This window comes from Electrophorus electricus, chromosome 15, assembly GCF_041902795.1.
Source record: "Electrophorus electricus isolate QZ-2024a chromosome 15, ASM4190279v1, whole genome shotgun sequence".
Taxonomy (NCBI): Eukaryota; Metazoa; Chordata; class Actinopteri; order Gymnotiformes; family Gymnotidae; genus Electrophorus; species Electrophorus electricus.
In genome coordinates, this window is record NC_137511.1 from 18,937,674 (window position 1) to 18,949,590 (window position 11,917).

The 11,917-nt window shown below is 45.3% G+C and overlaps 1 protein-coding gene across 1 annotated transcript in view; it reads right to left on the reverse strand.

The window, feature by feature from the left end:
* Positions 1 to 11,917, reverse strand: part of erbb2 (erb-b2 receptor tyrosine kinase 2) — a 29,958-nt gene that overhangs the window by 3,122 nt on the left and 14,919 nt on the right. Inside the window, exons 7-26 of the mRNA XM_035533421.2 lie at positions 11,373 to 11,514; positions 10,672 to 10,800; positions 10,325 to 10,451; positions 10,152 to 10,225; positions 9,964 to 10,054; positions 8,894 to 9,096; positions 8,613 to 8,745; positions 8,108 to 8,198; positions 7,512 to 7,666; positions 6,896 to 6,940; positions 6,647 to 6,785; positions 5,690 to 5,812; positions 4,825 to 4,923; positions 4,497 to 4,682; positions 3,884 to 4,039; positions 3,562 to 3,637; positions 3,299 to 3,445; positions 2,879 to 2,976; positions 787 to 972; positions 137 to 494 (exon numbers count right to left, since the gene is read on the reverse strand). Of these exons, the coding sequence (XP_035389314.2) occupies positions 137 to 494; positions 787 to 972; positions 2,879 to 2,976; positions 3,299 to 3,445; positions 3,562 to 3,637; positions 3,884 to 4,039; positions 4,497 to 4,682; positions 4,825 to 4,923; positions 5,690 to 5,812; positions 6,647 to 6,785; positions 6,896 to 6,940; positions 7,512 to 7,666; positions 8,108 to 8,198; positions 8,613 to 8,745; positions 8,894 to 9,096; positions 9,964 to 10,054; positions 10,152 to 10,225; positions 10,325 to 10,451; positions 10,672 to 10,800; positions 11,373 to 11,514 (2,758 nt within the window). The remainder of the gene's footprint in view (positions 1 to 136; positions 495 to 786; positions 973 to 2,878; positions 2,977 to 3,298; positions 3,446 to 3,561; positions 3,638 to 3,883; positions 4,040 to 4,496; positions 4,683 to 4,824; positions 4,924 to 5,689; positions 5,813 to 6,646; positions 6,786 to 6,895; positions 6,941 to 7,511; positions 7,667 to 8,107; positions 8,199 to 8,612; positions 8,746 to 8,893; positions 9,097 to 9,963; positions 10,055 to 10,151; positions 10,226 to 10,324; positions 10,452 to 10,671; positions 10,801 to 11,372; positions 11,515 to 11,917) is intronic.

Consider the following 11,917-nt stretch of genomic DNA (forward strand, 5'->3'; position numbering starts at 1 on the left):
GGAACCATGGAATATATTTCACTGACTTTTTCTTTGGTGATCTGTAGAACTAGCAACAGCAGTACACTATAACTGATTCTAGACACTGGGAAGAAAGGACAAAATTGATCACAGGAGTGAGTGCATACACCCTCACCTGGCTGCGTGTGCGTCTTCCGGGGCAGTGTGTGAGACAGGTAGCTGACAGGCCTGTCTGTCTCCAGGTCTCCATCCATGTAGGTGGGGAAAGTGGGATCTTTACTGTAGCGTCCGGGGCTGGAGGGAGGCCCGCCCTCCTCCCCGGTCCCATCCAAAAACACAGAGTCTGAGTGGCCACCAGCAGAGCGGTAGGAGGTGCTCCGGACTAGCGAGGGGTATTGGGCCCCACCCCACATTCCATTGGCTGTGGCTCCTACAGTTAGTGTTGGGTACTGGCCACGCCCCAGTGTGCTCGCTGAGGAGTGCATGCTCCGCCCACTTGGCATTCCATCCACCTCCAGAACCAGATCTGTGCTCTGATTGGGAAATGAAAAGGGGGAAAATATTACATGGTTGCCAAGACAGGTAACACTGTATGACAGTGTGTAAAGCCCTGTTCTTTGTGAACTAGACTGCTGCAGAGTTTAACTACAGGTCTGACCTTGTGGCAGTGAGAAAGTGACAGACACACAGAGAGAGAAAGTCTGACTCTGTGGGTTTGGGAGAGAGACAGACAGACAGAGAGAGGGGCAAATCTGATCTGTGGGAGGGGGAGAGAGAGAGAGAGAGAGAGAGAGAGAGAGAGAGAGAGAGAGAAACAGGTCTGACCCTGTGGGAGTGGTGTCTACTAGGCCCGTTGCCTGAACTCTGCCCTGGTGAGCTGAAGAAGCCCGGCTGTGGTACCAGGTACTCCTCAGCATCCAGGAGCTCTTTCACGTTCCCACCCTCTTCAGCCAGCAGTGTGCGGAAGAACTGGCTGTCCACCGGACTAGACAGGCTCATCTGCTCATCATTCTGGACACAGGTGAGAAAAATGTTCAGAGCTTCCTAACCAACAGTTTTCTTCTTAATAGCTCACCAGTGAAATAACAAGCAAGTTTTCTCTTGAAAGCTGTATCTCATGTACTGGGATATACAGGTAGCTGGAGCTCATTTGGTGGCATCGGTCTGTCCTCACACTAATGTAAGCCTACCAGGACAGATGAGGTATTAATCCCTTTGCCCTCTTCAGATGTCAAAACAGTGAATCCAGTAGGACAGACCCATTTCAGAACTGAAACTCTTAAAAGAATTGCTCGTTGCAACAGTGAGCGCAATGTGAACTAGTTTGCTCACTTCAAACTGAAAAGCACTCTGTTGTTTTCATAATATCCACAAAAGCACCACCTATTTGTCGAATTGTCAGACTTGATGAGCAGAGATCGAGTTGTATGCAGAGTTTAATGAGATACAGAGGTAAGCCAAAGGCGTAATCGAGGAAGAGGTAAAGGTCAAATATCCAGTATACAAATGATAATCCAACAAATCCAATAAGGGAATTGGCAGTAAGGGAACTGGGAATTGGCGTGAATCCAGAGAACACACATAAAAGACGGTAACCAGAGAATACCAATGCAAAACAATGGCTCAGAACCGTATGACAGGCAAAACTAGACTTCGGAGAAAGACACTCAGTAAAAACAGAACTTAAATATGGAGAAACATTAGGGAGAGTTCAATAATCTGGGGAGATGGAACAAGGTTTGTGGGTAATGTAGTGAGATAAGGACCGGGCTGCATGACACGTATTAGGTCACATGTTCAGCATCTGTTCAAGAGAGACAGAATTTATCCCCCCCATCTAATACATGGAAATCATAAGGAAGCGAGGTTCAGCTATGGAATATTTAACTGCTGTTTGTTAAACTTCTTTGAGAGGTAACATGGTCAACTCCACATTGTTGTTCCCGCACCAGCCAAGCAGTGACTGCAGTTCCACTACAGGCAGCAGGGGGTGTAGTCGAGACTGGGGCTCCACATAGTACACACATATATACGCGCACACACACAAACACACACATTTACAAGAACACACAAAAGGTGTGTAGTAAAGTGGAAAAGAGAGAAAGCCGGTGTTCCTGCAACCTACGCAAAGCCCTGAGGATTAATGAGACACAGGGGAGCCCTCAAGCAATGCTGCTCTCTCCTTCATGAGCAATAATGCGGTGAACGTGTCGTTTTCTATACAAGGTGCCACTGGCATCGTAGGCCTGTGAAGGTCTGAGAGCAAACTGAGATGCAGTGGGAGTCCTGCTGCTGTAGATGCCCCTCGTCCTTGTGAACAGGCCTAACCTGGAGAACATGGGCCAGAAGGAGCAGCGACTCCACCCACCCCACCCAAAGGTCTCCACGGGCACAGAATGCGTTCGGTACGGGAACACGGCAGGGCCTTGTTTACTTCCTGCGTGGTTTTCTTTGTTTCTACTTGCCCTTTATCAACAGAGTTGCAGACCAGAAAAACAGGCCTGTAAAGGTGAGAGAGTCACTGGGAATGGCGCCAAAACCCCATCTAATAACTCCACAAACCTCTTCTGGCTTCTCCACAATAACCACGGCTTCATTTGAGCTCGTCTTGATGCAAGATTCTGAAGAGCTGGTTTTTGTAGTTTTCATCAGTGCCCTAATGACTGAGAATGTCTGAATGTCTTCTTACACATTCACAAGGGGCATTACAGGTGGAATGGGAGGAACAGCAGATGATCATTAGTTCCCACTCTGTGACTGTGAGAAGTCATCTACACAGCTAAACTGAATGATGTTTAATGAGTCACCACCATCTGGAAGGTTGCCTTGGGAACCTGCTTACAGGATGTTTGTCTCAGTTGGCAAATGTGGTGGAGCTCTGCTAGTATAGAGAGGGCATATGCACGAGCAGGTTCACCTGGATGACTACGTAGCGTGGAGGGTCGCGCGCCATAGCGCTGAAGTCAGTCGCCAGCTCCTTGAATTTGGGTCGGCTCTCCGGATCAATCATCCAACCTATTGATCAAATGACAAAAATCATTTGTCCAAACATTCAATCATTCTGATTAATTTGTCAATCAGCCAACCACTAAGATCAATTATTTAACTTTAATCTTTTAATTAATCTTGTATAACTGGATAATCATTGACAGGGTAAATACTCAAAAAGTCTTTTACATTTAGATTAAAAAATACCCTTTATTAGCATGTTTCACCATATGTTCTCATTTTGGGGCTAGTATAGTGGCTCAATTTCTATGGTACTGCCAAATTCTATGGTACTTTTCACCATAGACCATAGTTGGACTATGTAGTTGTCTATCAAAAAAAAACTTACATTTGACCATGATCATGTAAACATCTATGGTACAGATGAGAGGCTGAGGGAGCCTCTCTCCCCCTTCTAGGAGTTCCGGAATGTCCCGTGCTGGAATGAGGTCATATGGCTTCATGCCAAAGGTCATCAGCTCCCACACGGTGACCCCTGTGTCATAATTAAGCAAGTCACATGGCCCACAGGTCAGGACTAACCATGGCATAATCTTAGACCCACACAGAACCAACAATGCTGCTGACACACACATTCATGGATTTACTGACCGTAACTCCACACGTCACTCTGGTGAGTAAATTTCCTGTGCAGAATAGACTCCAGTGCCATCCATTTGATAGGTACCTGCAGAACAAGCAGTCACGGTTAGCCAGTTAACACATGCTTACATGACTAGCAAACTCCATCCTGCAAGTTTGATTTGATATGCTCTTGGCCCAGTACCATCATTCTGGGGGATTCTGTAGAAACAGATCACTACAGATATTCTTCCTTTATAAAACCACAACCACCAAAGAAAGAAAGAAAAATAAAGAAAGCTACACAGACAGACAGTCACACACACACACACACACACACACACACACAAACCTTTCCCCCATCTGCATGGTACTCTGTCTCGTCTATGTCCAGGAGGCGGGCCAAGCCGAAGTCTGTGATCTTCACGTGGTTGGGGCTCTTCACCAGGACGTTGCGTGCTGCAAGGTCCCTGTGAACCAGTCTCACGTCTTCCAGGTAACTCATGCCCTGAGGTCATCCACCCCAACACAAATATGCAGATGAAGCCGAGAGTGTAGCTACTCCACAGTCTCATGCTAGCTAGGCAGGACCTAAGAAGTCCAGTCACAGATTAAAAGAACTCGACTTCTATTTCACCTTCACGGCTTAGATTCTGATTAAATGCATTTTCATTTACACTCAAATGGGAGTTCTACTGGGCTAATTTAATTCCTGGTTCATGTTTCTATCATGCTTTTATCCTGGTTCAGTCACGTACTAAATGCAATTTCAGACATTTGTAGATTAATTTTGCACACTGACTGAAAGTGAACGTAACAGTAATTAAAAAAAAATAAATAAATCGAAACTCCTCTTCGCTGTTCTTCTGTGCCTACAGTATGTAAGTATCGGCACTGGGTTTGTATAAGACAGATAGAGACAGCCCCTTATGTGGTGATGGAGCATTTGAGTGCTGGTAGCTCACCTTGGCAATTTGCACACACCAGTTGAGGAGGTACTGGGAGCCGATGTGGTCCTTATTCTCACGGACGTAGTCCAGCAGGCAGCCGTAGGGCATCAGCTGGGTGACCAGCTGCACGGTGGAGGTCAGGCAAATACCCAACAAACGACACACATATGGGCTGGCTACACCTGCCATGACGTAGGCCTCCTACACACACACACACACACACACACAAAAGATGAATGAATGCATGCATGTGCACATACATGCACACACACATGTATGTGTTTCTCAGAGCTGTGACTGATTGTTACACTGTTTTTACAGTGTATTTCAAAGACTGACTCACGTCTAGAATTTCCTTGTTGGCTTTTGGGGATGTGTTCTCACGCAAAACTTTAATGGCTACTGGGATCTTCACATTCTCTCCATCAGGAGTCCAGACGCCCTGTAGGTGCACAGGCACAGTATGAGAGAACAGCTTGTGGGCACCTGCTCTTCTACATTTTGCTTCTACATTTTCCACAAGTGTTCACTGCTAACACAATCGCCTACCATCACATGCCAGACTTTTAAAGTGATAATCCCACATCTTCTGGGAGGCAGCACATATGGCTAGCTCTCTGATGTATGTGCATCATATGTATGTGCACCTGCGGTACTGATCAGAGATAACCACACTAATGCACTGTCATGTCTGTGATACTAATCAGAGGTGAACTGTTTGAAACTCGATGCAACTGTTCGATTGCATACACTGACAGAGATAAGTCAGAACATATTTATGTTTAGTGACAATAAATGTTAAATTAACTGAGTGGTATTACATCCTAAAAACAGATGGATGCTTCTAGTGGAGTTTTGCTTTTGTTTCTCATTTAAAAATTATGCTAAATCTAAATACTAAATTTACTTTTTGTGGAAAAATGGAGATCATGATCTTAACTTCATGAATGTTTCCCAATCCCTGCTGACTGTCATATCCTGTTTATTGTTGCTGTTGTCCCTGTTTGCTGTTATTTCCTGTCTGAGGCATTAGCGCTGTTGCTAGCGGCCCTGTTTGCTGTTATTTCCTGTCTGAGGCATTAGCGCTGTTGCTAGCGGCTCTGTTTGCTGTTATTTCCTGTCTGAGGCATTAGCGCTGTTGCTAGTGGCCCTCTTGGCTGTTATTTCTTGTTTAAGGTGTTAGCGCTGTTGCTAGCGGTGGGGCTGACCTTGTAGACAGTACCAAATGCTCCTGAACCCAGAATCCTGAGTTTCTTCAGCTCCGTCTCCTTTAGGATGCGCATCTGGGCCTGGTTCGGCATCGCTCCGCTTGGAGTCAGCGGCTCCACCAGCTACGGCAAGAATCACATCCACCCAGGTTTAAAAGAAAACAATTTTCTAATTCTCTAAGGCTTCACCGATCTACAATAAGACCCATACTGCCCAAATGGAGACGGTTTGGAACAGTAGTCAGTTTACCCATGAGTGGTTGCTCTCCCACAAGCTCTCCAAGAGCAAGACATAAAACCATCCAGGAAGTTACGAAGAAAGCTAGGACAACATCTAAAGCCTCTCTTGCTGCAGCTAAGCAGGACCTGGACACCATGCTATCATTGAGGGAACTAGGACTTCTGCTCTGTGTCATAGAATTCTTTATGAGAATGTCATGTCATCTGTCTGTGAGCTGAAGCTGAGGTATAGACAAACAGTCCAAAACACACAAGCAAGTCTACCTCTCATCGGCTAATCTTTAAAAAAAAAATTATTTTTAAACTTCTGTCAAAGTCTCTATTGAAATGTGGCAGACCCTGAAACGCAAGCCATGCTCATAGGCCTACAGATGTCACCAAGCTAAAGAAGTTCTGCAAGTAGTGGACCAAAATTCCACTATGGCATTGAGACACTAATTAGCAGCTACAGAACACGTTTGGCTGTTCACACAAGGAGATTGGGTGTTGAATATCCTTTCTTAATGAATACATAAAATGTCACATTGTTGTGTTTTTGTTCCCTCATTGTCAATTTTACGCATGATCAGGTTTTCATTTAAGATGTCATTCAGTGTTCGAAACGTGCACCAATTTAGCAATTCAGATGAGGCACTGTTTTTTTTTTTACACTGTTTCACGGCATTGTTGTGTACAATTCAAAATGCCAGAATTCAAAAACCATGCTGGGTCTCTAACCTCATGCTCTTGAAGGATTCTCCTTAGTGTTTCTTTCCTCTTCAGCTGTTTCTGTCGGCGAATGTAAAACGCCAGCAGAGCCAGTAGAATGAGGAACAGAACCACACCGCCAATCACGGCGGCTATTGTGGTTCCGGGCCTGTAGAGGTTACCATGACAATCATGACAGCAACCTTTTAGATCAGCAAGACACTAAAAGTAATCACCATGGCCATCCTTGTGATTTTATATTAAAAACCGTGATCTTACCCAGATTTCTGGTGAATTGGACATCCTCTCTCATCCTGAGGACAACTGTGTAAAAAAGTCAAACATGTAATTAGTACTAATGAAACGATTTGGCCTGAGTATATTCATATATATGTTCATGAATTCCTAACCTCCTTCAGAACTCCTGTCCTATGAATACTTATGCTCCCACATACTGATACGAAGTTCCTTAACCCCAAGTTGTCATATCTCTAACGTTCTGAACATAATCGGCTCTCTTAGACCTTCAACAAGTCTTCAGTGCTGGACACTGCCTTATTCCTAAGGTCCTTCAAGTGTCTGATTTAGTCCTAGATGGATTTTATCCATACCTCTGCTTGTTGACTGCCAGTGACAGCAAGCCATACCACCTGCAAAATGTCTCATTACCTCTTTTTTCATCTAAAATCCTTTGAAATTTCATGGAATGATGTTTTAAAGATATCTAAGTGCCACCTCAGTCAATGCAGACCAGTGGTCATCATATGACTGATGGCACTCTGAACTGGGGCCGCTTTGCAGGGTAAGAGACAGAACCCCAAGCCCCACTGGGACCAGCCTGGCTATAGGTAGAGAAGGATGGGCGGAGCTTGGTCAGCGGGGAGGGGTTACTTACGAAACGGTGCAGTTGGTTGGACAGGGCACACAGTGGTCGCTCTCGTTGCTGTACTTCCACACGGTGTACTGTCCATCCTTCACACCGCTGGGACAGCGATACACACATGCCTCACCATCCTGGTAGTGCAGGCACTCCATGCACTGGGTATTGCTCTGCGGGCAAACGCAGCACGCAGATGTCAGGGAAGCTCGCTACCGCCACCGCATGGCCATCAGGGGCACGATATGCCTCTGGGCTGGACACAACCCGCCTCAATTTCAAGGTTTCAACTATAGTAATTAAAAACTTGGGTTTTATAAAAAGATAATTCATACTGGGGTTGGGATGAAAATCTAAGAGGTTTATGTAGGATTGTAGTCTTTATGCACTCTGAAACATGGCTGCTGTACTGGTCCTGAACAGTGAATATCCCATAACACACACACACACACACACACACACACACACACACATACATGTTGAACATCCCATTGGACAGGTAACAGACCTTAGATGCTCCAGGTGTTTATTTTATGACTGAACCCGAAGTTTAAAAATAGAATATGAAATATAACAAAAGTAAAATGCACACACTCTGTTACAGTGCAACTAACCGGGCCAATGCAGGAAGAAGAGCCGTTGATTGGTCTACACTCCGTGTGGCAGGCAAGACAGGAGGAGCCATCGATGAACTCCCTGACAGAGCTACACACAGACGCATACAGCTGGAGGTGAGTCTCTGTCCCAGACAGCACCCACAGTACAGTATCACTAACAGCTTCTGTCATCTGCTGTCTACCTGACCTAACATGCATTCTGAAACCTGTGTTAAATGCAGTGAGACTAATACAGAAATTAAATTAAATTCCAAAGTCAAAAATATCAATGGGAAACTCGTCTTCGTCTGAGCTGATCCATGTTCCCACATGCCATGGAGAAACCTGCACGGAGCTGACATTGCAACCAGAGCATTGTGTGTGCGTATGTACACAGTATGAGTGTATGCGTGTGTGATATGAATGTATGTGTGGGTGCGTGCAGTATGAGTGTATATGTGTGTGTGCAGTACATAGCGAGGGCGTTAAACAGTATCAAGGGAGACCACCATCGCCTGCTCACCCGTGCTGTACGTTACACTGCTCCACACACTCGCCGTTGCGCTCATAGGACACACACGATACACACTGGCCTGGCCCTGGACCCCAGCATGCCCCATCCATGCACAGTGGGTGACACACGTGTCCCTCTGCCACTGAGGAACACACAGGGAAAGAAGATATACACACACAGATGAGTATACACACACTACACACATGCGTACACATGTAGATGAGTGTTCCCACACAAGACACACATTAAATAAACACACAAACACAGACACCCATACACACAGGTCTCACCGCAGGTCTGTGGGTCTTGGTTGTTGCTACTGACAAGGTTGAGCTCCTGGCTGGGGTAAAGCAGACTGGCCCATGGCAATGATGAGGTGTAGCACAGACGAGAGTTATTGTGAACGAGCACCAGACCCCCACTGACGCTGCGGAGAGAGCGAAGACCCAGGGACTCGATGTGCAGAGACTGCACCCCCAGAGAGAATACCCCCCTATGAGGAGAAAGAGAAGAGAGAGAGAGAGAGAGAGAGAGAGAGAGAGACACCAGCCACTATTTAAATTTAAAGTCAGAAATATAAAAGCCCCAAAAAACCTCACCAGAAAACACTAAGTAGCATAAAACATAATCAAAAGGATAACCCAAATATGAACATTCTGGCTCAGAAAGACCCAGAGCTGAGCACTTGAGGACATTCATCAAACACTCTATCACTGCTACATCTATTACCAGAGTTACCGGTTGCCTGTCACAGTTAACTACAGTTACGTACATCACATTCAGGAGGTAAACACATCATCTCATTGCATTCTGTCAGGACTGTTGTGGTTAAGGCTTGTGGTTAAACTATGCAGTGTTAATTAGAAGTCAGAGGTCAGCCGTGCTGGTGCAGACAGGGTAATCATTCACTTTAACGATCCATGAGTTTGAGAAGCCTGACTGAATCACACCAATAGACAGCCAGACAGACACACCGCACAGGCTGGGAGAGAAGAGACAGAGGAACACTACACGCACTCACAAACACACACACACACACACACACACACACACACACACACACACACACACACACACACACATACAGGTGAAGCGAAACAGGCTCGCAAAAGGAACAAGGAAGAGAAATAAGAGAGAAAGTGACTTGTGATAAGGAAGAGACTGCAAAAGAGGTCAAGAACCAGACTGAAAAACAGAGGAAGACAAAAGTAAAAAAACAAGAGAGGGCGGGGTTTGGGGGAGAGATGACAGTGTAGTGGGCGGGGCCAAACAGAGGAGAGTGGGTGAGGGCAGAGCAGGAGAGTATAAGGAGTGGGTGCAGCTAGAGAGAGATAAGGGAGCGTGGCTGCGACTAGCTTACTTGTAAAGCATTCGTCCTCGTATGACTTTGAGTTTCTCAAACACGCCCAGGTCCGTGGAGTTATCCGGCCATGCTTCGATGTACAGATAGCCTGCGGCACACAAGGTCAGTCAGGCTTGTTTAGAGCAGGTCTGGGAACAGCACAGAACAGCAGCTGGATGAAGCAGAGCAGAGCCAGGCCGAGTTACCTGTGATCTCCTCCAAGGTGCGGAAAACCTGCAGGTCTGCGGGCTGTAGGCCGGACATGTTGGTCAATGAGTCCCTGCAAGGGTCAGAGTTGGGCAGTGCAGACAGGTTTGTGGAACAGCCCAAGTAAAGAGGGACTGAACACATACACTCTAAAGAGGAAATTAACACTTACCCTTTGAAGGAGTCGCTGAGGAAGGCCAGACTACCATAGACTTTTTCACAGCCGCTGAACAAGCCAATGTTAGACCTGTTCACCACAGATACACCCTGGAGACTACCCATACCCAGACCGTAACACACTGACCAAGATACACACACACACACATGAACACACACACACACAAACAACAAACAAAGAAATAAAGAATTTCACTTTTTGACAATTACACCTTTGGTCCATAGGTCAACGGAGGACGGACACACACACACACACACACACACACACACACACACACACACACACACACACACACACACACACACACACACACACACACACACACACACACACACCCCTACCTTTAGGACAATCGCCCTCACACTTTTCACATTTCTGGGTCTCCTGGCCATCTGGCTGTTTGATGATGACTTCATGGTTGTATTTGGGGCAAACCATGGTACATGCCACCTCCATGGCTAAGTAGTTATCTACAAACACAGAGAGTGAGAGAGAGGGAGGGAGGGAGAGAGAGAGACCAAGGGGAGAGTTAGAAAGTAATACATTAAGTAGAAGAAACTGTGGTTCTTTGGTGTTTTTGTTCTAGAATATTACGAAATGTGCATAACTTCTATGAAACATAAAACATTTTCAAGTGTACTGGATGCACCTGTTCAGATTCACTTTGATCAGAGGTCAGCGATCACCTAGGGTTCATTTTCTTGAGCAGAGGCCCAAACACCCAAGTGAATGGACATTAGTGTATTAAATTAGTGAAAGTTTTAATTAGTGCTGCATAGTGTAGTGTAATATCATGCAGTATGTAATATTATGCCATACTGATATAAACAAAAGGGGCCCCAATGAACAGTTTTAACAAAGCAGTCGTTTAGGTATTGTGTACTGTGGACATCTTCTCTGAGTGTTTTGATAAACCCTTGGCCAGAATACAGACCGGTCTTTCAACCTGTCACATCAAGGTTAACAACATTTTTTTAATATGTAATGTTTTCACTAGGGCCAATTGTGGTCATGGGGATATAATAGTGATACTGGAACATACAGGGACATTGCTTCACGCAGGTGGCTCCAAAGCTGAACTTCTTGTTGGGGTTTGGTTTGGACTGATAGGTCATCGGGTCGTAAACGGTCGGGGGAGGACAGTTGTCTTTACACGTGCCACTGTCATTGAAATGACGACAAGCCTGTGGAGGATATAAAAAGCAAAAAGCTTAGGTACTGAGTACTGGCTATTGTTTCTAAGTACTGAATAATGGCTGTTGGTTTTTAAGTACTGAGTACTGCTTGTAGTATTTTTTTCAATACAGTAACTGTTGTACAGAGATTGTTGTACATCATTTCTTCACCACAGAGACATATCAAGCGTTTCTTACAACACTGTGACATACTGAGAAAAAAACAGATAACACCATGGAAGTTTCCATTTTTGGACCATGTACCCCATCCATAACACAAACATAACTCTGTCATATATCATATATAGACATTTATGAACGCTTATGTCAACAACCATAGGCCTCACAGTACCTACGCCTGTCACCACAGTCTCTATTTGTCATATGTCTTAACATTTTATGAAGCCTTAAT